Source organism: Ostrinia nubilalis, chromosome 19, assembly GCF_963855985.1.
Source record: "Ostrinia nubilalis chromosome 19, ilOstNubi1.1, whole genome shotgun sequence".
Taxonomy (NCBI): Eukaryota; Metazoa; Arthropoda; class Insecta; order Lepidoptera; family Crambidae; genus Ostrinia; species Ostrinia nubilalis.
The window spans coordinates 7,569,383-7,593,448 of NC_087106.1; the positions used below are offsets into that span (position 1 = coordinate 7,569,383).

At 36.6% G+C, this 24,066-nt stretch overlaps 2 protein-coding genes across 2 annotated transcripts; both read right to left on the reverse strand.

Annotated features, from left to right (window-relative positions):
* Positions 1-17,401, reverse strand: LOC135081136 (probable cytochrome P450 301a1, mitochondrial). The gene is made up of 8 exons (XM_063975878.1): positions 16,848-17,401; positions 6,735-6,928; positions 6,035-6,236; positions 5,211-5,373; positions 2,897-3,066; positions 2,442-2,520; positions 1,634-1,828; positions 1-502 (listed from the first exon to the last, which is right to left on the reverse strand). Exons 1-8 carry the CDS (start codon positions 17,318-17,320, stop codon positions 389-391), a joined length of 1,590 nt encoding a protein of 529 aa, XP_063831948.1. The 5' UTR covers positions 17,321-17,401; the 3' UTR covers positions 1-388.
* Positions 17,402-19,320: 1,919 nt separating this feature from the next.
* Positions 19,321-24,041, reverse strand: LOC135081135 (GDP-D-glucose phosphorylase 1). The gene is made up of 8 exons (XM_063975877.1): positions 23,693-24,041; positions 23,171-23,269; positions 21,936-23,031; positions 21,685-21,823; positions 21,447-21,597; positions 21,093-21,195; positions 20,530-20,848; positions 19,321-19,432 (listed from the first exon to the last, which is right to left on the reverse strand). The coding sequence occupies exons 3-8, from the start codon at positions 22,110-22,112 to the stop codon at positions 19,323-19,325; spliced, it is 999 nt and encodes a 332-aa protein (XP_063831947.1). The 5' UTR covers positions 22,113-23,031; positions 23,171-23,269; positions 23,693-24,041; the 3' UTR covers positions 19,321-19,322.
* Between the last annotated feature and the right edge of the window lie 25 nt (positions 24,042-24,066).

Genomic DNA, 24,066 nt, shown 5'->3' on the forward strand with positions numbered 1-24,066 from the left:
CATATCAGGCAACTCAGCTAAGTTCCCTAGGCGCGTACTGCCTATTTTAACAAAATTAAATTAATTTGAAACTATTCTTATAGTGAGCATGCATATTTTCTGACACATGCCTCATTAAAAAATGAGCGAAGTTTCGAAATTACTTTGTATACTCCACCAACAAGGTGATACTGCCTTCGTCGCTTGGTTGACGCGCTTAGCTAAGTGCCCTATGGTCGACTCTCCTTACGCCTGTATTCACAAACATTACTATGAAGTCTCACAGTGCGCGTGGACGCACTGGGTGACACATGAACCAATCACAGAGCGGCTATTCAACGCTGTGCGTTCGATTTTCTGCTTCACTTAAACAAGCATCGTTTGTGAATACGGGCGTTAGTAAAGTGATCTACGCGTCTCTCTCCAACATGCGAAGACGCAGCGGGCCATCGGGCGCGTACATGAAGGTGACTGCGTATTCTAAAGGCTCGTGGTGGTATTCAAGCCGGTACCGCCTCAGCAACTGTGGGTAAATAAATAAAACAATGAGGGTTTGGTTAATGAGGGTTTTCGCGATTGAAAAATCCGCCAGATGGCAATACGTAGACGCGAGGTCCAAATGCTGCATGATTGGTTATTTTTGACATAACATTGACAGATATGTCAAAATCCACCAATCACGCAGCATTAGGACCTAGCGTCTACGTATTGCCATCTGGCGGATTTTTCAATAGCGATAACCCTCATTGCGCTCACTAGTTGATACCACTTGCACTAGCGGATAGATCTGTCTGTAACTAAGACGCGTAGATGGTGGCGCCAACTGTGTTTTGTGTTTACCATGAATTTAAGTTAGATGTGCTCGCTAACGAGTGCGTCAAAAATATCTTTAAAGATTTTATTTATTTATTTAGGAAAACCAGGGTGTAAAACCCTGGTTTTCCTAAATAAATAAATAAAATCTTTAAAGTGTGTAATAATGACATAAGATAGTTCTGCAAAGCTAGGGGCCCCGGTAGGGGCGTTCTACAATTTCTTATACATTCAATGTCACTTTTTTACGCAGTCGCTAGCGAGCACACCTAATTGAAACTCATGGTAAGCACACTGGTGAGCGCTGAAGCGGTGGGAGAACAATAGGCTAGATGACAAAATTTGACGTCACGCGACATTTCAACTCAATATAACACTGTTATTATTCGATTATGAGAAAAATGAAAAAATACGTGTCCAATATTTCTTTATTATCTGTCGTCAATGGCGCCAACAACTGGTGAGCGCAACTAAGGAATCCCTCATTTGGGTATTCCTAAGATATTTTACACTTTGTAATTTAAAGTTTTTAAATCAATAGGGGTACATGGGTTTTAATTCACTAGGGCGTGCCGTGCGTACAGATTTATAAACCCGGTTGTGATGAGACTGTACTTGAATATGAAGCAAATAAGTCAAGATAAAAGCACATTTTTTGGTCGTGATAAATTTTTTTTTCATCATCATCATCTCAGTCACCTTTTCTTTCCACCTTTTCCGCCTTCCTGCTATCTTTACGATGTCGTCGGTCCACCTTGTGGGTGGAAGTCCCACCCTGCGTTTTCCGGTACGCGTAAGTTTTTTTAACCTTCATCAATAATCAAACTTTTCTAAAACCCACCTTAGCCAACAGCACTTGTATCTCCAGATCAGCGAAGCGCCTGCCCAGGCATATCCGGGCACCGAACCCGTACGGCAGCGAGGCGAAGGGATGCAGCCGACCCGACTGCAGCCACCGCTCCGGACGGAACTCTTGAGGGTCGGCCACGAACTGCTCCATGTTGCCCGTCACTATGGTCGGAAATACCACTTGGACCTGGAAGAATTTTGTTTTGAACCTTAAGACAAGGGTATAAGGTTCAAATATAGCGGGATCTTTAGAAGCGCTCTTTAGTTCGAACCAGTATCTTGAGATAACGCGTTCAACCAAACAAAAAGCAAACTTTATAATCTAAATATATAGAAGGAGAAACTGACTGACTGACTGAATGGCATATCAACGCATAGCCTAAACGGCTAAACGTAGACACTTGAAATTTGGAAGGGACGTAGCTTAGGTACTGTAGAGGTGCACTAAGAAAGGAATTCCCGAAATTTCCACGGGAACGGGAATTAGCGGGAAAATCCTTTTGTATGAAAAATCTAAACCGCTTAAGTTAGACGCTTGAAATTTGGCATGCAGGTACCTTAGTAAACTTAAAACTTAGTTACAACAAAATATTGCAAAATTCCCACGGGAACGGGAGATAGCGGGAAAAAACATTTGTATGAAAAAATCTAAACCGCGTAAGATAGATGAAGGGGGTAAAACGATATCGACGCGTACGAAGTCGCGGGCGGCCGCTAGTAATTAGTATAGAAAGGAGTCTAAATTTCTACAATTTATACTTGACACATACACTAGATAATATTTTTACAAATTAACTTACTCCTTTTGGAATATGATATCCACAAATGACATCGTCTTCCTGCAATGTCCTTCCATTTCCAATAACTGTAGAATACATTCTGTAAAAAAATAAACCACTCAGTTAATAGCTCTATGCTATGATTAGAATTATGTCACCCCAAATAATAATAACATTCCAATCTAATTATGTACCACCTAAATAATTTTAATAAGTTTAAAGTTTGAATAGTTTCCACTGCAGAAGAAGGATTTTTTCCAATTTAATAGACCTTCATACACTCCCCGCCCTGACCAGACAGATTGCGGAGGCATGTTCGCATATTTTTCCCGCAGTCACTATTTACTATCCACGGGAAGAGAGGATACCACACGATCAAACAATAATAACGTTCCTCAATTAGACCTAAAAATCTCAGTTCTACCTGAAAATTCCATTAATAAAAAACTAAAGAAGTACCTATTAATTGTACTCACCTAAAAACTTCCCTAACAAAAGCCTTAGTGTAGTGCAGTTTGTCCAGGTCTGCGTACGTGAGAGGCTTGCTCGGGTCCGGCAGAACCGTTCGTATTTCTTCCGCCATTTTCTCCTGTTGTTTCGTCCGCAACGCCGCTTGGTAGAGGATGGAGCAGACCGCCATTGATATCTGGAAGAAGGCAATAAACAATTATAAGTAACTAAGAACTGGGATTATGAAAAGGTTGTAGATTAGACACGACCTGCAGAATAGATTGGGGCATAGTAAAATTCTAACGTAAATGATGACAACGTTTTGTCGGTCAACATACACGATATTATGTGTGTTAGTTTGGCGACTTTGTAGTGAGATTTGACGAGTGATCGAGCGGCATATACCAGAAAACTTAATCCGGCTCAAAGGACCAATATTTTGCTTCGACCGTGTGCTTAATGGAGAAATGAAAATAGCGAGTGAGCTGTACCTATATAAAATGAGAATATGCCTTTGATTTATGGAAGATTTTATGTGGGACTGGCTTAGAGAGGGGTTTGTGGTAGAACGACTTCCAACGAGGTCGAAAAGAAAGTTAGAAGATTGGGGGAGGCTGGCGATTGAAGAGGGGTACAAAAGTAGGGGGTTAGAAAAGTGCAGGGAACTTCATACCAGAAGTTTTACTTCACCTGCAGTTTAATTGCAGGTGAACATACCATACCGTGTCAATCCCCACGAGGATGAGATCCAGCGCCATGATAGTGGCTATCTTGGGGTAGCCTTCGCTCTTTAGTTATTGGGTTGGGAGGGCGCAGGAGATTTTGTACCAGAAATGTTTTATGGGTAGAGGCCCGAGGGTTTACTTGCTGTTTAAACATACCGTGTCAATCCCCACGAGGATGAGGTCCAGCGCCATGATGGTGGCGATCTTGGTGTAGCCTTCGCTCTTGATTTTTTGGGTTGGGAGGGCGCAGGAGACTTTGTAACAGAAGTTTCAAGGGGAGGGTTCACCTGTACTATAAAACATACCGTGTCAATCCCCACGAGAATGAGGTCCAGCGCCATGATGGTGGCGATCTTGGGGTCTCCCTCGCTCTTGAGCACGCGCTCCAGGAGAGACAGGTCGTCCTCTGACGTCACCTTCTTGGTCTTCAGCCTTTCTAGACCTTCACCCAGTGTCCCAGATACTCTTGCTCCCCGCTAAGACGCTTTAGCACGAAATCTGTGGCATCCTAAATCTGTCGCCATAACAACAATGTTAACAGCATTGTTGTGTTCCGGCAGTTAGAGGTAAGATAGCCAGTTCCTCCGTGGTTGAGGATTCCGGGTGAAGCTCGCTTCCACCTTCGGCCTGATCCGATCGTCACTTACCATCAGGTGAGATACAGGCCAAGAGCTTCCTCGTTATGGATAAAAAAAAATCCTTCCAAGATGCGAAGCCCCTAGTTTTGCGCCCCTGCCCTCTATTCTACTAACTTCTTTCCTGACCCTATTTTCGAAACACTTCCCTGAGCAGATATTTGTCTTTTTGGACGGGGTTGGGAAGGTAGGGGTGGTAGAACGACTGCCAACGATAAGTCGAATAAGACGATTGGGGGAGGCTGGCGATTGAAGAGTGGAGGTTCAAAACTAGGGGGTTTTGTGGCTTTCAGGGGTTCACCTGTACTTTAAGACATACCGTATCAATCCCCACGAGGATGAGGTCCAGCGCCATGATGGTGGCGATCTTGGGGTCGCCCTCGCTCTTGAGCACGCGCTCCAGGAGAGACAGGTCGTCCTCTGACGTCACCTTCTTGGTCTTCAGCTTTTCTAGAGCTTCACCCAGTTTCCCAGATACTCTTGCTCCCCGCTAAGAAGCTTTAGCACGAAATCTGTGGCATCCTAAATCTGTCGCCATAACAACAATGTTAACAGCATTGTTGTGTTCCGGCAGTTAGAGGTAAGATAGCCAATTCCTCCGTGGTTGAGGATTCCTGGTGAAGCTCGCTTCCACCTTCGGTCTGATCGTCACTTACCATCAGGTGAGATACAGGCCAAGAGCTTCCTCGTTATGGATTTAAAAAAATCCTTCCAAGATGCGAAGCCCCTAGTTTTACGCCCCTACCCTCTTTTCTCCTATCTTCTTTCCAGACCCTATTTTCAAAACACTTCCCTGAGCACATATTTGCCTTTTTGGACGGGGTTGGGAAGGTAGGGGTGGTAGAACGACTGCCAACGATAAGTCGAAAATTAAGTTAGAAGATGGGGGGAGGCTGGCGATTAAAGTGGGTGCAAAAGTTGGGTATTTTCGGGGACTTCGTACCAGAAGTTTCAGGAGTTCACCTGTATTTAAAACATACCGTATCAATCCCCACTAGGATGAGGTCCAGCGCCATGATGGTGGCGATCTTGGGGTCGCCCTCGCTCTTGAGCACGCGCTCCAGGAGAGACAGGTCGTCCTCTGACGTCACCTTCTTGGTCTTCAGCCTTTCTAGAGCTTCGTTGATGTAGCGGGAACAAAGTCTGGAATGTTAGAATAGTTTGTTAACATGTTGACTCTTTTGCCGCCACTTCGGAAGAATAACGACTCGTATATTAGTAAAAAACTGGCCTATACACCTACTCATGAGAGTTAACCAATCTTATGTTATTCGTATTCATAGTATTCCACCGCTAAGAAAACATTTTGGTAAGGATGCTGAAATACTAGTTCACTAGAGCTCGTTCAAACAACGAAAATCGTTCAAGAAAATCCTCACACATTTCTTAAGAATTTTATTCTTGAAGCAACTAAATAAGGAAAAGATAAGATACTTGAGTAATGACATTTTAATACAATAACATCAAATTAAATTGCTTTCTACCTAGTGAAGAATGATATAGATTTGGAGTGGTCAATTGAAAAGGTGAAGGAATTTTATTTCGTTCGATTACTAACTGAGTAGGTATTGAGGTGATGTATTTTGAAACAACGCTCAAAACACGTTTCAATCACAAGGGGAAAATATTACTAAATATTCACTCTACAAAGAAGTTCATGTTGTTAACGTATTTGTCCACAGCGGCGTGGGGAAATACCGCCAGTAGGGCACCTTCAGAATAAATGGCATGCCTCCTATTATATTGTCATTTATGGAAATGGACCTCAAAATAGTCTACGTAAAGCACAGAATCAAATACTCACTCTACAAAGAAGTTCATGTTGTTGACGTATTTGGTCCACAGCGGCGTTGGGAAGTATCGCCAGTATGGTGCCTTTAGTTCCAGCACCGCTACGTTCCTCAGCGCGTATTTGGCGGCATCGATGATCCTCTGGGGCTCCGGGTTGCTGGACAGGTCTGAGGAGAGGCAGCCGAGCCGCACGTCTAAGGCTACGCGACCGATGCCTGGGGACAAAAGGGTGGTATGGTGAAAGTGGTATTTTTAACGCGTGAGGGTAAGGGTAGAATACGAAATTTTTATACACGCAATTTTGCGTGCAGCGTTCTGTATACAACGCGGTCGAATTAACTGCGCACCTGGTGGCCGTGACGTCACATCACAAATCTGCGGGTAAGATGGGAGGGAGATTCGCATTCCAGCGAGCAGGTGCGCATTTAGATGGATTGGGATGTACAGTCGTAGTTAGAGCTCAGCAATGTCAGAGCTAAATCCAATGCCTGGAGTCAATGACAGGAGATAGGCTGGTATCGTAAAATTTAATTGTGTATTTTTACCTCAAGAGGCAGAGTATAGGCTTAAGTTGCAGCCTTCGACAACGATTCCGAACTTACATAACTTATATAGACTGATGTGCACACAGAATAGACAGGAAATCTACCTACTGTAAGCGTGGCCATACCCATGACCATAACCATGGCTGTTAAAACACAAGAGCTACTCACACTCAAGCGACCATCGGTGGATGTCATTGTCGAATTGATGTGGCAAATCGCCGTGTTCATCTCGCGCGCCTTCCATATACTTGATGAAGTCTTCGGTGACCATCTCGATGGGGCCCACGTATTTCTTCACCGTCTGAGGCTGCAGGATCGGCCTCTGGACCTTCGAGCGAAACTTGCGCCATTGCTCGCCGTGTCTGGAATAGAAGGAAACAATTCATTGACTTTCTGTGACATAGCCCGACGGATTAGCAAGCTGAAATGGCAATGAACAGGGCACATAGTACGCAGAACTGACGGCCGATGGTGCAGCAAGGTTCTGGAGTGGAGGTCGCGCACCGGAAAACGCAGCGTGGGACGTCCATCCATAAGGTGGATCGAAGACATCATAAAAGTAGTAGGAAGGCGCTGGACGCTGGCCGCTACCAACCGGTCAACATGGAAATCATAGGGAGAGGCCTATGTTCAGCAGTGGATGTCCTATGGCTGAAATGATGATGATGATGACTATCTGTGACTATCTGTGAAAATGCTTTTAAAGAGCACTTTTATACGACCCAACATATATTCCACTCACGCTCACGCAGTGATTATCGCAAATCAGCTTTTACGGGGTTTTTGTAGGGTGGGATCCCCATGCCAAGAACGTGTCTTTTTAACATTTCATCACAGGATAAATGCTTGGTTTCAATATAAATAATGCAGGTATAGCCAATAAATGTACCTAAGAAACCCTTCTTACGTGTGCCTATATTACAATATATAATTTTGCAATATGTAATTAAATAATTTATCTGTGAACATAATTGGTAATATCGTAATATCCAGTTTTGATATCTTGTATCGTAGAGCAATAATTTACAATTAAAGTGACTCTCCGTTACATAATATCACACAAGAAACAGCATTATACAATTTTTTTTATGCCAGGGCAGGTATTTGACAACAATCGCACCTGATGTTAAGTGGGATGCAGTCCAGAATGGTACATATTATCTGCCCTATGTAAGTGCCTATTCACTCTCGCCTTGAAAAGGCCCGGATTATAATGCCAATGCCAATTTATCATTTTAATTATAAAAATATTCGTAATAAGTTAATTGGTGGTATTAATTCAGTTCCGATATTTCCGTAACTTTTTGACAACTTACTTTAAAAAAAAACTCCTAAAAAAGCAGCAGGCAATCAACGTATGATTTCACTTTTTAAAATAATTCAATTAATATTATGATAACGTATTTTTAATTGCATATCTTTTGATCGACACAATAAAGGCATATGAAATCATTTTTTACACAACAAAACCGAAGGTTAAAGTATTTGCCAACGCCTGATAATAAAATTGAAAGTATTAAAGGTACTTAATACTATACAATAAGTACCCACAAAATATTAAAAGTTTCAATTCTTTCATACAATACTGGTACTTCTTAATTAGCAGTAGGTAGGTATTCCGAGCAGCTATTATTTAACTAAGAAGTAGTTAAGAAAGTTAGGAGAAAACGACATGCACTTAAGTATTTCATACCAGTCAAACAATATTGTTTACTTGTAAACATAACACAAATGTATGCATAATTTTTTTTAGTAAACAATTGACTTACAAAAATCTATTAAGATAGGTACCTACAGCATGACAAAATAATGATCCATAACTAATAAGTTCGTTCGCTAGTAATTATATTTTTATATGGTTGTATAACTTATATTAAATAAATTAATACTAACATGTTCGTTACGTGAACCAGGCTAGGTAAGAACCAAATGTTTTCTAGGCACGTAGGTATTAAATTGTGATCTAACTTTGCGTACTGATAACTACTGATAAGTTTGTATATTAAAAATCATTTATTTATTATACTGTCATCAATTAAAAAAAAACTTGATTTTAAATGGTGTCCTGACATTTTAAAAAATCTTAAAAGCATTTTGATTGATTTGAAACAATCTGTTAGTTTTTCTTTTCAAACTCAGAGACCTAACAGCACACAAAAAATATTTTCTTATTTTTTATTGTTGACGTGGCCGTAAATAGGACGACTGACCCAGACAAAGCAAGCCCTTTGTCTGCATTGTAGTACATATCATGTAAAATAGTTATTGTTAACATTGTGTTTTACAAACGTAAACGGTATGTCAAGGTTTTTCTGCTGGTAAGTATTTTCCGACTCGTATTCCGAAATGACTCAAAAATTTATTCAATCTCGATCATTTGTGAATTGGTTGAATTTAAATTTTTAGTCCAATAACAGGTGTTAATATTTGTTTTTAACCGACTTCAAAAAAGAGGTTCTCAATTTGTATTATTGAGAGCATGAAAGTTGTTTCATAATACGCTACGCTACTCAATGTCAGATAAAAAGGCTTGAAATATTAATATGAAACAAGTCTTTCCAATTTCTGTCGAGTCCCTTTTGGAACTCGTTTTACATGACGTGCTGGAGGCAATTATCTTCAAGGTAATTTTAATACAATACATGTTTACTTACTTATCCATATTTCAAAATTCACTGTAAAAATACGTTTTAATTCAACTAGTGGTAATACTTAAGTACCTATTTTAGGGTTCCGATGGTAGAGGCGAGTTCGCCTTGAATGCACATGGTCTCGGCGTTGATCCCAGTTGGGTTAATTTTCGTAATAAGAGATGCCCGTTTTCACCATCAATTCCTCATTTTTAAGTGACCCCTATGGTAACAAATAACAGGAATTTTGTTTTTAAAGGGGTCACTTAGGAATTAGGATTGATGGTGAAAACGGGCAATATAGTTTCTATTTCCGTTATAGTTCAACTTTACAACTTGTCACTAAGTACTATATAAGTGGTTCTTTACTTTGAAATTGTGACAGTCACCATAGTTCGTATTTATTCATTAGCGAATGTCCGCGACTTTATTTGCTATTAAGTTAAGAAATCTACCTACAATCCATAATCCATTAGTTTTTCATCCCTCTAGCCATCTTCGCCTTTTGTTTGTGTTTAAATATTAGTAGGATTATTTACTGTAAGATAATGTCTATTTCATTTTAACTGGCAGTAACTACTATACGCTTTGGCTAACAGAAAATACCAGGATATACCATATTATTTACAAGAATGTTTAAACATGATGCATATCTGGACAGAGTCGCGTCATATGCCTTCGAAGAAATCGCTCGTAGAATGACAATCTGCACTTGTCGCTGTTACGATCAGTTCGCGTGAAAATCGTTGGGAATACAAATCGCCTTCAATAGCATCTATAAAATACACAAATGGACTTTATGGTTGTTGTCCCTCTTTGGGCGATAGACTGAGAGGTCATGACTGTATGAAAAACAAAACAAAAAATAAGACAAAAGACTTTTATTATTCCCAAAGGTCCACCGGTCTACGATTGTATTGTTCTTCTTTTCACATGGTTCATGAATTTTAAAATGTACATATTTTCTATTTACTTACTTATGTATGTATGCTTTTTTACTTTTTATGTCGTGGACCCGTTGGGAATCAAAGATGAACTTACATTTTTTGAAAACAATAGAGCTGTGGATCTTTGGTAATGAGCTAAAAGACTATCAGTCAGTATCAGTATAATGGAGAAGTTTCCTGATGTTGAAAACATTTTTATATTTCTCTAAATGGGATTAAAATATAGATCAAAACTAAAAAGACGGCGAAGTATTTTTTTTTAAATCCATCAAGAAATGGCTGAGAAATTAATTATTTAAATTACCTTGAGTGACCCTGGCTGAAAAATTAAAAACTAATAGATTTTAAAAAATTGGATCTGTCAACAGCACTGGACCAGGGGTGATTTACTGATTGTACCTACTCCGAATGACTGCCGTGACTACATCGATCAAATGGCGCAAAATATTTGTTATGCGCAACTTTAGGGCCCTGTTACTTCTTTATTTGTAGAGATAATTTCATAATTCTTTCACAATTATTATTAGTTTTACTTATATTTTCAAGTTTTAAAAGAAAAAAATTAAACTTCTCCATTACGATGTTTTGTAGCGATTCGGGTGTTAAACCTTAATAAAAAATCATACAGATAGATTATTCACTATTCACTTTTATGTTAAGTGGGTAGGTAGATTTGTAAGTCGTATTAGTACCTATAGGTTATAGCTAAAATAACTATGGGATTTCCATTTTGTTCACATAATATTACCTATACATAATGTTGTTTGTGGCTCGTTGATGTCGTTTATTCACAGCACACACTCGAGGCGAGTCCACACCATTAACATAAATAATGTTTGTCTGTCCTTCAAACGGCTCACACCCATGAGTTCTATCGAAGTTACGTATTATGTATGATGTATAGTCATCGTCTAATACTCTAATAGTTCTTGACATTCAAAGTAACCATAAAGTTCGCAACACGTCTTTGTTATAATTGAAACAAGGTTGTGTTGTCAACTTTTCGGTGTCTTTGGATATCACCAACTATTTGACGCTGAATCTACCTAGAGCTATAGGGAAATCAATCAATCGAAACCTATCAGACTATAGTCTGATAGGTTTCGATTGATTGATTTCCCTTACTCAACTATACTCAACGATTGTGGTCAAATACCTTTAAATCTGAATTAAAAAGTGTCGCATCGCCACAAAAAAGAAGGGAAGAAGAAGACCTCAATCCACCTGGATGACGAATGTCCAAAGGACATGAAAGTATTGGAAAGACGTTCGAGATAGTAATAAATGACGTTGTATGATTGGGATAGCCGACCCCGCGTAATGGGATAAGGCGGGGCAGAAAAAGAATTAATCTGATTTTTTTAACGATCCAAGAAATGTTCAAAGTTTAAACTAAACGGTGCCATATTGCGTTTTCGATAATCTTGCATAAATTAATCTAACACAAAGAATTCGGCATGTTAATACGATTTAGCCAGTATAATTGTATCTTTAACCTTGATTAGGTATACATTTTAAAATTTATATGAAGAGGCTATTTTTAAACAGTTTAAGAAGTTACCTTATTATGTCGCATTTTAAGACGATCTTTTTTTGTGTTTCTTGTGTCCTCTTTATTTTGAATATACGGCCCTAATGTAAAGTACCGGATTTTGAAACAATTAAAGGTCTTAACTCGAATTAAATTCTAGAATATTCAATAATATGGAATGTTCCTGATATGGAATAAATAAATATTTCTAACGAATGCATACAACTTTAATACGGATTCAGTGCGTAAATTGGCCTAATTAGTTAATTTACTTCATTATTATGTCTTTACTTCATTATTACTTCATTGTTCTAATTATTCAATGTCAAACGTAACTTGCTAGCCAACAGAAACTGGCAAAAGTGACATTAAATTGACTCTGAATTTGAACTGTCTGTGCCTATCCTTGATTACCTACTTAATTTTGCAATAAAAGTTAGTTACTTAACTCAAACTATACTTACGAGCAAAAGTATGGATTTATCCCCTTGTGTTTTGTTGCGAGCCATCATAAGAACTGAATGCATATGAATGTACCTAATTATGGTAGTAATTTAAAGTAAGTATATGTATAATACTTCCTTTAAAATGGTACCATTTTTATTTATTTTCTATCAGTCATTTAGTTCTTACGATCGTTCATAACAAATAGGGTGATTTGTTATGCTCGCGATACTTTTGCTCGCGAGTGTACTACAAACAAACACAGAGTTCGGCGATAATGGTAAACTCGTATTCGTTTTGGAAAAATAAAAATAAAATAAAAAAAATTATCTAGTTCTATTTTGGCTAAAAATAAAATAAAAAATTGACCAGATCTATTGGCGAAAAATAAAATAAAAAATTGTCCAGTTCTATTGGCGCACACTACACGCCTGACCGTGATAATCATCAGTCATTATCACCCGTATCACGTACCATCACCGCGGCTTTCGTTTCGGCCTGCTGACCAAGTGGGCCAAGTGCCCCCCCTCCCCCCTTTTACCACACCCATTATTGATACAATGTTTTACTATCATTCACCGTACATCGCTTATTTTGTAACGTGCACTAACGAATGCGTCAGCTAAAATCGGATATGGTCAGGAAGATACAAACGACACTTTTTCGCGAGAAACGTAATGTAAACTAATATTATAAAGCTGAAGAGTTTGTTTTTTCTTGAACGCGCTAACTCAGGAACTACTGGTCCGATTTGAAAAACTCTTTTCGTGTTGAATAGCCCTTTATCGAGGAAGGCTTTAGGCTATTAACAAACATCACTCTATCCTCGTAAGCCCGGATGTGCCACAGAAGGAACTAAAACTTTGTAGTCAGTAACGCCGAGACATTTTCGGAGGTGATTTCGAAGTATCGCCGGATGTGCCTTCAGAGGAACTAAAACTTTAGCGATAAATTTAAGTTCAAAAATTCGCGCCTATCGAAAAAAAAGAGTGATAGTCTATGGCTTAAAGTATTCAAAATCAGGTATCCGAACTAATTAATATAAAAAAAACAAAATGTCACTGTCAAATTATCATTTTTCTTTGACAAGGTGGTTCGTCCGAGAAGACGTGATGTGTGATTAATTTTTTTTCTTCACATAAAAGTAGTTTAATTGAAAAACTGACCAGTATAATTTAAGTTAAGAGACTGCTAAACAAGCAAAAAAAATATTTTTTCCAATTTGAAGTAGTTTTGTAAGATTATTTTTCTTTTGAAAATAATAGTTCTTTGCAAGGAACATTCGGTCTTGATGGTGAAAGTTTTATTTTTGTATATTTTTTCTATTGAGATGGGATTGAGTATTGGACTTTTAAAATTATGATATGATTGAGAAAATTTACCATGAGAACGTTCTGATTTTTAGTTTAGTAAATATTATAATTAACATGAATATTCACTTTACTTCTTATACATTTTAACCTATCATAAGTGTATGTTATAAAACCGATAGTACTTTTAAAAGTACTAATTATGAAACATTAAATAAAATTAAAACCGTTGTACCTTTTCAGTTACATTTATTAATATCATTATTGTATCTTTATGTAGTATTAATTTATTAAGAAGGTTACATTTACGTTTCACTTTAAAGTATAAAATACAATTTATTTACTTTTACTTTTTAAAGTCTGTAATACCGAATGTTCTTTTAAGAGAAAACATTTTTTTATTATTTTTCACCTAAAATAAGCTCTATGCACTATTATATAGAGCCCCTGAAAAGATGAATGCAAAAGAAAATCTCTAACATAGAATTTTTTTTACTCGAAGTGCTCGGCGTTTACTACTACAAATTATTCGTTCTTCTGAAAGCACATTCGGCGATACTTAGAAGTCGACAAAATTTACTCTTCGGTCTTACGAGGCTATATAGCTAATAGGAACAGAGCAATAAAGAAAAATGTTACAAAAACGGGACTTATTATCCAAACTATATATTTTCACTCGTACGAAGTCTCGAGCAGAGCTAGTTGAGTTGTTAAATGTTTGACGAAGTGTCTTGAAGATTGTATGAATCACATGTATGAATAATACAGAAAAATTAAAGTAAGTAATCAGAAAGATTTATAACTATTGCACGGACACAGATGTTTAAGTAATTCATTTAATAAGAAATCTTTGTCAGGATTTGAAATGTTGTCCGTCGATTTTAAATTGTTTTATTTTAATTGGCTATAACACATTACGGGTGTAGGGAAATCTTTAACTACCACCCAGGCGTAATTAGAAATAATAAAATAAATGTAGCTTAGTTAACAGCATGAAATTTAATTACGTACCTATTTGTTTCGTATCGTACGTTTTTATAATTTAATGAAAAATAATTTGTAATGCGCATTAATAAGTTTCATAAATAACCTTATAAAACTTGTATCACAACGAAACATGCCGTTTGTGAAGATCCAAAGTTGACTATGCTTTAAATAATAGGTACGGCACGCCCATTTGACCAAAAGAATCCGTTTCGAACCGGTCAGTAAAAAAACCAGTTTGGAATCGCACCTTGTGCTCCTACCACAACCTTGTCATACTTGAAAGTTCACGACATGACACAACGAAAAAGTATTTAAAGCACAACATTTTAACACTATTTTAATTAAGAATTTAACCCTTTGTATTATTATTTTAAGGAGGACAGATGATACATAGTATCGTACTTAATTCATCAAACCGAAGTCAATAAAGGTCAGTCGTTAATAAAGCATACAAACATTCTAGTGTTGCACTCGATTATGTTATGTCACTATTATCCTTGTCACAGTGCGCTAAACAGTGTCAATAGCATGACATAGCATAACCACTGTTCGCCGTTTAGCACTTCTGGTGCAAATAAGTTGTATGCACAATAAAATGAAGAGTGACAAGCACTCAAGGTCAGGAACTACCTTGCAGATGCCCGTGTCATTGACAAGGAATAAACAATAAATTATATAGGACCTAATAGTGTACCTTGGGCGACTCCAATCAATTTATATGAAGGTTTTGCAGAAATCAAGTCTTTATAGGTCAAAACTTTTTTGAAAAAGAAAATAGATGTCTATACTATGTATAATAACTTTATCTCATCTCCAACGGTCTATGCGTTATCTAAAGTAAATAGAAGCTTGATATTTTATTACACCAAACACCTTGTAACCTACGAATGCCATTGGTTTATATTTTATGCGTCCATGACCTATGCAAACTTCGAAATTGCTAACTAATGTGGCCTCAAAATATCTATCAATATCAAAATTATTCAGTGAAATCTAATCCGGTTATTTTATTGGATTATAAAGATTTATTGCTGTCGGTAGAAAAGAGGCAGGCACTTAAATGTACAAATCAAATAAGCATAAAGCAATAAAATAAATGTAACAACTAAGTACTTCGAAGAATTGAAGACATACAACTTGAATAAATATTTTAACTAAATTCAGCTTTGAAAATTAAAATGCAACATGCTGCATACAAATTGAGTAATTGGTAAAGAGGTTTTAGGTCTAGGATTTATACTTAAGGCTTATGGTATGTGCCTGAGGTATTATGAAACTTGTTTAGTTTGACTAATTAGTTTGAACACTCGAGCAAATAAAGTTTTGTGTGATTGAATGGAACGTACGGATAGCTTTGTAAATAAGAACTTAAGGTTAACTTTAGAACTTAAAAGTTATGCAACACTAGAGCTACAGTATCAAAAATTATATAAGACCTAATAGTGTACCTTGGGTGAGTCTAATCAATTTCATATGAAGGTACTGGTTTAGTGAAAGCTTATGAGGGGTCAAAAATAAATAAGAATGTAAATATACTTATTCTTTTTGTATTTGTGATGTCTTTGTTTGTATGATCTTCCTCTACATCGGATTTTTGTGTTTTATACTCAATCAAATGGCATAAGCGACATGCCACTAGCGATGCGTGAAGCTATTTACATTCAGTAGCGATTAGTCTTACTATCTCTCCTTATTGGTAATCAATATTATATTATTATGCATGTATGATACGACATTTATTTTACAATTAGATACAGTCACAGGAAGAATAGTTCAATCAAGTTTAAATTGATTGATTTTACGTTTGTTATTGAAGTTTTGATTTACGTTCATATTTATGAAAGAAATTAATTATTTAATCGAATTCGATCTCGACATCGGTCGGATTTAATTTGTCATTATACCAATAACATCATAATTTACCCGTATCTAATATATTAGTTTATCCTTGTTAAAAATTGTATGCGTTTACACCATTATAAAGTTTCACCACTATGTTTATACCACAAAGTTGTGGCAAGCCTAGTGTCAAACAACTTTCGCAATCCTCCAAGCTAGTTTAACTTTAATGGGAACATTATTGCTTAGAGAATTTTGCAACGTTTCCTTAATTATATGACTTACAGTAACTACTGTGAGCGGACGATAATGACCGTTATTTTCTTGAATGTTTACAAGAATTACTTCATTTAGATTAACTTTTTGATTTCATTGAGACAAGATATAAAAACCAGTCTTATAAAATGTCTTAGGCAAATTGCGAACGAATAAAAAAGGTGAAAGTCGTGAAACTACCAACGGTATTGCCGCTCTAAATACTAATGACATCCTATGTGATCAACGGTTTTCTCATATGGATGTAAAGCAAGCTCGTTTCTGAAGTTTGTTGATGACTGATTAGGATTTATGGATGAACGTAGATAAACACTTACACTCCAACAACTCCTGGAAGCTCCCCAAAGAAATCCTTCCGAACCTCCGACTTGTATTTAACCAAGCACGGCATAGCTGGCCTGAACGGTGTAGGCCCTTCCCGCCTATACATCCTTTCGATTTCATCTGCATCGTACACGAACAACAAATCTGGTCTGCCGATGAGTCCACCCAAGCGGACGATCCTCCCGTACTTGTCCAAGAAAAACTTCGTCACTTTTGCGAATTCAGAGATATCGAACTGTCCGATTACCGGTACCATGCGCCACGTATTCCCTAATATGGGTATCGGTTTAGGTCCTGGCACTTCTGAGTAGGGTTTGGCGTTGGCGAAGATTTCCTCGTTGACTTCCGCGGTTGGGGCTACTTGGGACTGTTGTCGTTTGGAGAATGGGCACCCTGAGGAGGAGTACCGTACGTTTTTGAGGGCGGCCGGCGCGTAGGCCGAGAACGATCGGAGAGAACGACCCATAGCGGTGAAGGCCGCGAGTACGACTGCGCGAGATCCACGGAGTACCGTTGCTCGGGAGTCGACGGAACGAGACCAAACGAGACTGACATTGCAGTCATGGCCGGATGCAATGCCATTCACTTTTGGGATTACAACAAACATTGGGAACAAAGTAAGGAAGTCACTACCTAACTGTTTTTGATTGTGATTGTTATAATAATAACAGAAAGTGACAGTAGCATGCTTTATGCAGTAATAACTATTTATTCGATAAAATACGATTCCTTTCACATTTTTGTTCATATTCTTCAGGGTGTTCGTTCATAATACAAAACTAAAAAGGCCTTTTGAAAATTTGCAGAATTCAAAATTTTAAATAGGCAAAACTTTTTGTTTATGGTCTGGTAGTTATGTTAACATTATTAATTTAAAGATAACTGTGACAATTTATTTGTTCGAAACCCTAATTGGGGAGACGAAGTAATTTTACTTTTTACTGAAAAAACGATTATATTTTTGCAACTATAGTTCTGTTAATCGTAGTCTTATAAACTAGCTAACTAGTTAATAAGTCGTCTGCAGACACAGATTCTTTGCGGCACATTTTCTCAGCGCGCTTGAGATGCGCGTGCGTCGCATTGCGTGTGATTTCTACCGAGTGATGCATGCAGCAGACGCGATGCATACTAATAGCTGTAAGTAGTTGTAATAAGTATGTATCGCAGTAACGTCGGGATTGTCTTTCTATACAGATTAATTATTTAGTTAGCTTCTGACCGAATTATGAAGCAGGTACTAGTTTTATCTTATGACTCTGGTATTGTTTTGATCTTTATAACTAATTAATTTATTTTATAGCTATTATTGTCTTTCGAATACATAACAGATGGGTAAGCAATGATCTACAAAGAGAAAAGATTTAAATGCTTGTTATTCGTATGAAATAGGCTCCGAAACTACTGAAAAATTAAAAATTCTTTCACCATTAGAATTCCACATTATTTCTAGTGACTAGTACTACAGCTAGTGATTGAATAAACGACTCTATAGTCGATGATAATTTTAACGATGGTATACATATACAGAGTGTTAGGTAAATGGGTATATGAGCCGACACTAGCCCATGTTAACATGGGTATATAAATGGTATGGTGAAGTCAGAAATTTGATATCATCATTTTTTTTTTAATTGTCATACAAAATAAATTTTATAAAATCCGATTTGTATGAAAATTTAAATAATTAAAATGAAGATATCAATTTTCTGACTTAACCATACCATTTATATGCCCATGTTAACATGGACTAGTGTCGGCTCATATAACCATTTACCTAATACCCTGTATACGACCTAATATAAACGGGAAGAGTTTTGAACCAAAAACCTTCAAAGGGTTAAACGATTTCGTGGCAATTGCTAATATTCAATCGCCAGACAATTTTATTTGCAATCCGAAATGTTTATGTATGAAAACGAAAAACATTCAAAATAATTCAACTGATGAAAAGTAAATGTTTAAATCATAGAATGAAAGTGATTTTCAGACGATTATAGATTAATTGATGATTGACAAGTAACGTGATTATTCTAGCAGACGAAATAAGACGTAGCTTGTTGTATTAAATAAATAAAATAGACAAGATTTTTATCACGGGCAGTTGCCTTTTTATTTGATAGAGCAAATTCATTGTTCTAAGAATACTTGATTTATTGCACATAATTTTCTAACAGGCGTCTAAGCGGGCGAGAAGTTCTTAGCACGCTCTAGTACCTATAGTAAATTATTTTGTGAAACAGCAAAATATACACCTAAAGCACCTAGTCTGGGAGAAGTAAACAACAAGTGTATGTATTTCCTATTTTGTGGACTATCTACAAAGTAAATACTTACTGCTATCAGACCACTCTAAAGAGCGTATGAAGTGTCAGACATTAAAATTAAATCATCATCATCAGATAGATACCTACATCCATTACTCATAGTAACCGAAACTACTATTTGGTATCAAAATACAAATCCTACTAAAACAGTGATTTTATTTCCTTACATAGATCTTCAAAGTTGTCTATCCTCCACTTCTTAAGTTCTTTTTCGAGGTCGGCGGCTTGTAGGTTTTCAAAGTCGTCAGCATCTAGAACAAGATAAATTCATATTAATAGAATAAGTAGGTACATGAAAGAAGAATGTTCGTAATTTTGTTCATGCACTGCTTTGAGAATCTGTCCAGAAATGTATGTGTCCTTTACTAAAAAAATTAAGACGCACTAAACTAACGCGAGATATTTTTAGCGATCATACGTTCGATTCCCGCCAAGTTTACATACATTTATCGCACATACATTGAATCATAGGTATATCGCACACATGCACTTTGTAAAGCTGTAAGATTAAACTCATTCGTTTCAGCCGAATGACGTCCACTGCTGGACAAAGGCCTCTCCCAAGGATTTCCACAACGACCGGTCCTGCGTCGCCCGCATCCAGGCAAAATATTAAATTATCTATTAATTAGTTATTGGCTAACTGAACACCTAAAAGTGTTCTCACTCAGCTAACTTATGTAAGCTGAAATATTGTGGTGGGTAGGATAACTAAAGGAAGCATAATATTTTTGGTGTTAAATATTGGTCATCATTAGACAAATAAATAAACATGACGCATTAATTGTTTATAAATAAAATATAAACGTTATGTATTGCTCAGGGGTTAAAAGCCATCTTCGTGGTAGGAATACATGACTCAGTGATTGTAAACAACAAAGCAGGATATGAGGGAACCAAAGGTCACTAAGGAATGATACACATACCACAACAGTAGTATTTATCATATATTGGCATGAGTCACAATGAAATTAGACATAATTAATTATGTTAATGATTGATGATCAATTGACTTTTGCGATCTTGCAGTTTAATTAGTAACTCTTGGAAAATAATCAGGAAGGATATTTACAGTTAAGAAATAATATTTAAGTAATAAAAAGTGGTGAAAACAATGGGATGGGAAAAAGGGATAAAAAAGAATGAAAAAGTAGACCAGTGATAGCTTGCAATAAAAAAATACAAAGCTGGGTTTCTACAGATTCATGCCATAAGTATAATAGAATTATTGAATGAATGGATGTTAAATCTTTGTCATAGTGCTCCCATTAGGGAATGGTTGCTGCCTGATAGCCAGTAAGTATTTTACATGCTTATAACACAAAAAATATACTGAATTCATACTTACTATAAACTGGGAACCAGCCACTCAGCTCTAACACCGCCACATTAAAAGCACTGAGCTGTTTCACTCCTGCGCTACTTTTCCTTGGCCACACAAGAACCCTTATGACCTCTTTCTCACTACTGTCTACACTCTCTCCTCTAGTTATAAAGATGTTATGTGCTATTGACTTATGTAGCAAGTATTCTAGGAGTTTGTATATGTCTTTTGCCATATTTGAGGATTTTGTGGCTGAATCCTCACATGGTATTTGGAAACAAAAGGCAGGGATGGGGTAGTCTTGATTCAGACAGTACACAGGCCCTTGTAGGTGGTTACATTTCTGGAAAAATATAGACAATATTTTACTTTTGCTCTAAAGAGGCTTGTAATATCCCTCATGTGATGGATGACACTCTTACAATATCAAATAACCTTATTCCATATCATAGTTAGAAAAATGATAAAGATTTAAAGTGATTTGATTTTGCTATCCATTTTAATTCTATCAAGTTTATGATCACCGATCAACTTTATTTTAGAATGATAAAAAATGTTTTAGGTGTGAATTTTGCTTTCATACTTACAGCTGTTTCCACTGGCAATATATTATTTTCCATAAATATGTGGTAATGCAAGTGATTCACCGATGCTAAACCACAAAGACTGTTGAATCCTATACGAAAGGCACTGAAAAATAAATACTACATTTAATTACTTAAATTGTGCACTTGTTTCTTAAAGGACACTAGTAAAACCGAAAACCACAGCTTCTAGTTGGTATGTATGTTACGGTCAATGTGATAAATGTGAAAATTATGAATAATCGTTGGTTATTATTCATAATTTTCAATTAATCACATTAACTGTAACATGTATAATGTATAGGTTAAGCTAACTTTAATTTGCTTTGGTTTTTGTGACTTAAAACTAAAACTTACCGATCTTTCACTAGCAACATAAGACTAATAACTAGCTCCAAGCTTTCCTCAGTTACAACTTGCGGTAGGCACTTATCAAGTGACGGACATAGAAGGCTATGGTATCTAGATATTGGGCTTACATTAACGATAACACTATGGACAGCTGAATCTGTAAACAACAACAATAAAACGTAAGTTGTTTGTAATAGTCATTCCCACAGGTCATTCCGCTTCATAAAATCATATAAAATCTTACCTTGAACATCTTTTTTAAATGTAAAAAGAACTTCTTGAGGTGAAACTTTGTTAAAATTGAATTTCGTGCCATCAAATGACTGGCAAATGTTGTCTATTTGTTCTGGAGTTCGCCTCTTGCAGTTCCGCTCTGGGTTTAACTAAAAAGGCATTTAATTGCAGGTCCTTATATCAGTAACTTTAAATGGATAAGGTTACGCCACGTAATATCGAAAGTAATGAACTTGATGCTAAGTAATACATGGTATTTACCTGCAGTAAATATCCATCGACGACTTTGTCTTGTAGGTTATTAATTTTATACCGAAACACTTCACATTTTTCATGAACCTCGTCCCATTTACAAGATAAAAGATTAAGAAAATCCAAGTTTTGAGGATTGGTTTCAGCATTCTCAACTGCGAAATTAAACTCGGTAAATGTAAACATTATTTGATATTGTCCGTTTCTAAAATAAATAACACCCAAAAGTTTTGAATAGGTAGATAGGTTAATGAATTTAAAATTAGCAAGGAAATTATAAAAAAAACATGTAAAGCACCAAATTTTTTTTTAGATTCGCGGCAAAACTTCGAAATGTCACTGTCAAACAACATTCTTTTTCGTTAATATAGGAATAGGCTAAGATCAGAGATCATACTGCCTAGTTTTAGCAAAATCAAAATAATAAATGCACGTAGCGCAACAAAAGTTGAGGCGAACATCACCTACTTTACTTCCACTATGTATTAATTGACTAAAGTACAAACAAATCGGGCAGAAAACGCAAGACGCCAGCGTGATAAGAGTAGTTGTATACAAATCTTTCTTTGCTTGTGATGATCATGCTCTTTGGTGATGATCGCCACAACTCTCGCTGGGGCGACCTAAATACGATGTTCCTACCAAAAGTACATTTAGGTACGTCCTATATAGGTCTGGTAATAACTTTAATATTCCCAACTTTTGGAAAACTGATTGTAGGTATGTAGAATAAGTCTAAATAAAGCTAAATGTCCTTTAAATATTTAAGTATGTTAGTAGAAAGTAAAAATAAATTTTAGGTTTACAGATATACTACATTTTTATTATTAGGATTATTTGGATTATCTTTGTCATACAATAGCAGGATTTCCATTATTTTCTGTGATGCACAGGCAGCATCAAAAGAACTCATTTGAGACAAGGTTTTTGATATAGACCGTCCCACATATCCATATTTTGTAGAATCTGTGTTGTTAAGTCCTTCATTTTGTGCACTTTGTAAAATGTGAAAAAGATTTTCAGCAATACTTTTGCACATATTATCTTTGGAGTTATCGGTGCGAGAGGCATCATCTTCACTAACCCAATCTTGATTTACAATAGCCTAAAAAATAAACTGTTTGTTATTATTTTTATAAAATATAGAGAGTAGATAACATCAGAGTATGGTAGTCACACAGAAAAGCTTTTTGTAGTTTTAAACTTGATGTTACTACTAATACTTCAATGAAGTAACTTCATACCTTTTTATCATCTTCATCTGATAAATCATTTTGGCCCCTTTTGTTCACTGATAATAAAAACTGGCAAGCTTCCCAAAGGTGCCAATTAATTTTATATTCCTGGGAAACAAACAAATATTTTAAGTTGAAGTTGTAACAACATTCAGGCTTCAGCAGTTAAGTTTGAAACAAAATTAGCGAAGGCCAAATACTTAGCCATCCTCAATAAATGGGCTATCCAACACAAAATTAATTTTTGAAATCAGACCAGTAAACTACTGGTACTCTTGAGAATATCCTATCTTATCTTATCTTATCATATCTAGGGCCGCGCATGGGCGCAGTGCACGTCGACCCAGTTGCAGTGGGATCTTTTGTGCTTCCCTAAACCTTTATTCCCCCTCATCCACAAAGATCCTATCCATAGAGTGAATTAATTGCTTGGATGAGAGTGACCTATATATTCTTCTGGTGTCGGATAAGCCGACCCCAGGAGACCCATTCTAGCTACTCTTGAGATTAACACTGATTTGAAGTAAGTACCTCTGCGCCATCGTTAGCACGACTAGCATTTAATTTTCGTAAATAATGCGAAAATGTAGATCTTATATTCGTCCAACGGTCTTTTACTGCTTGTCCAGTGAATTCATCGCCGTATTTCGAAGCAAATTCGGCGTAAGTACGATCTCTATGTTCCACAGAAGTGTATTTCGGATGTTTCGGATTCCAAATATTGGGTCGAGTCTGTATGTATCTCACTAACTTCAAATTCATTTTGCGTGTCCAATATACCTTTTCTTTTGCAAAATCAGTGATCATTGCAATCTAAACTAAAAATTCGATGATCAACAAAGAAGGCAAAACTTGGGCAAAAACGACAAAAACTCAAACGAATTTTTTTGTCAACTGTCATCTCT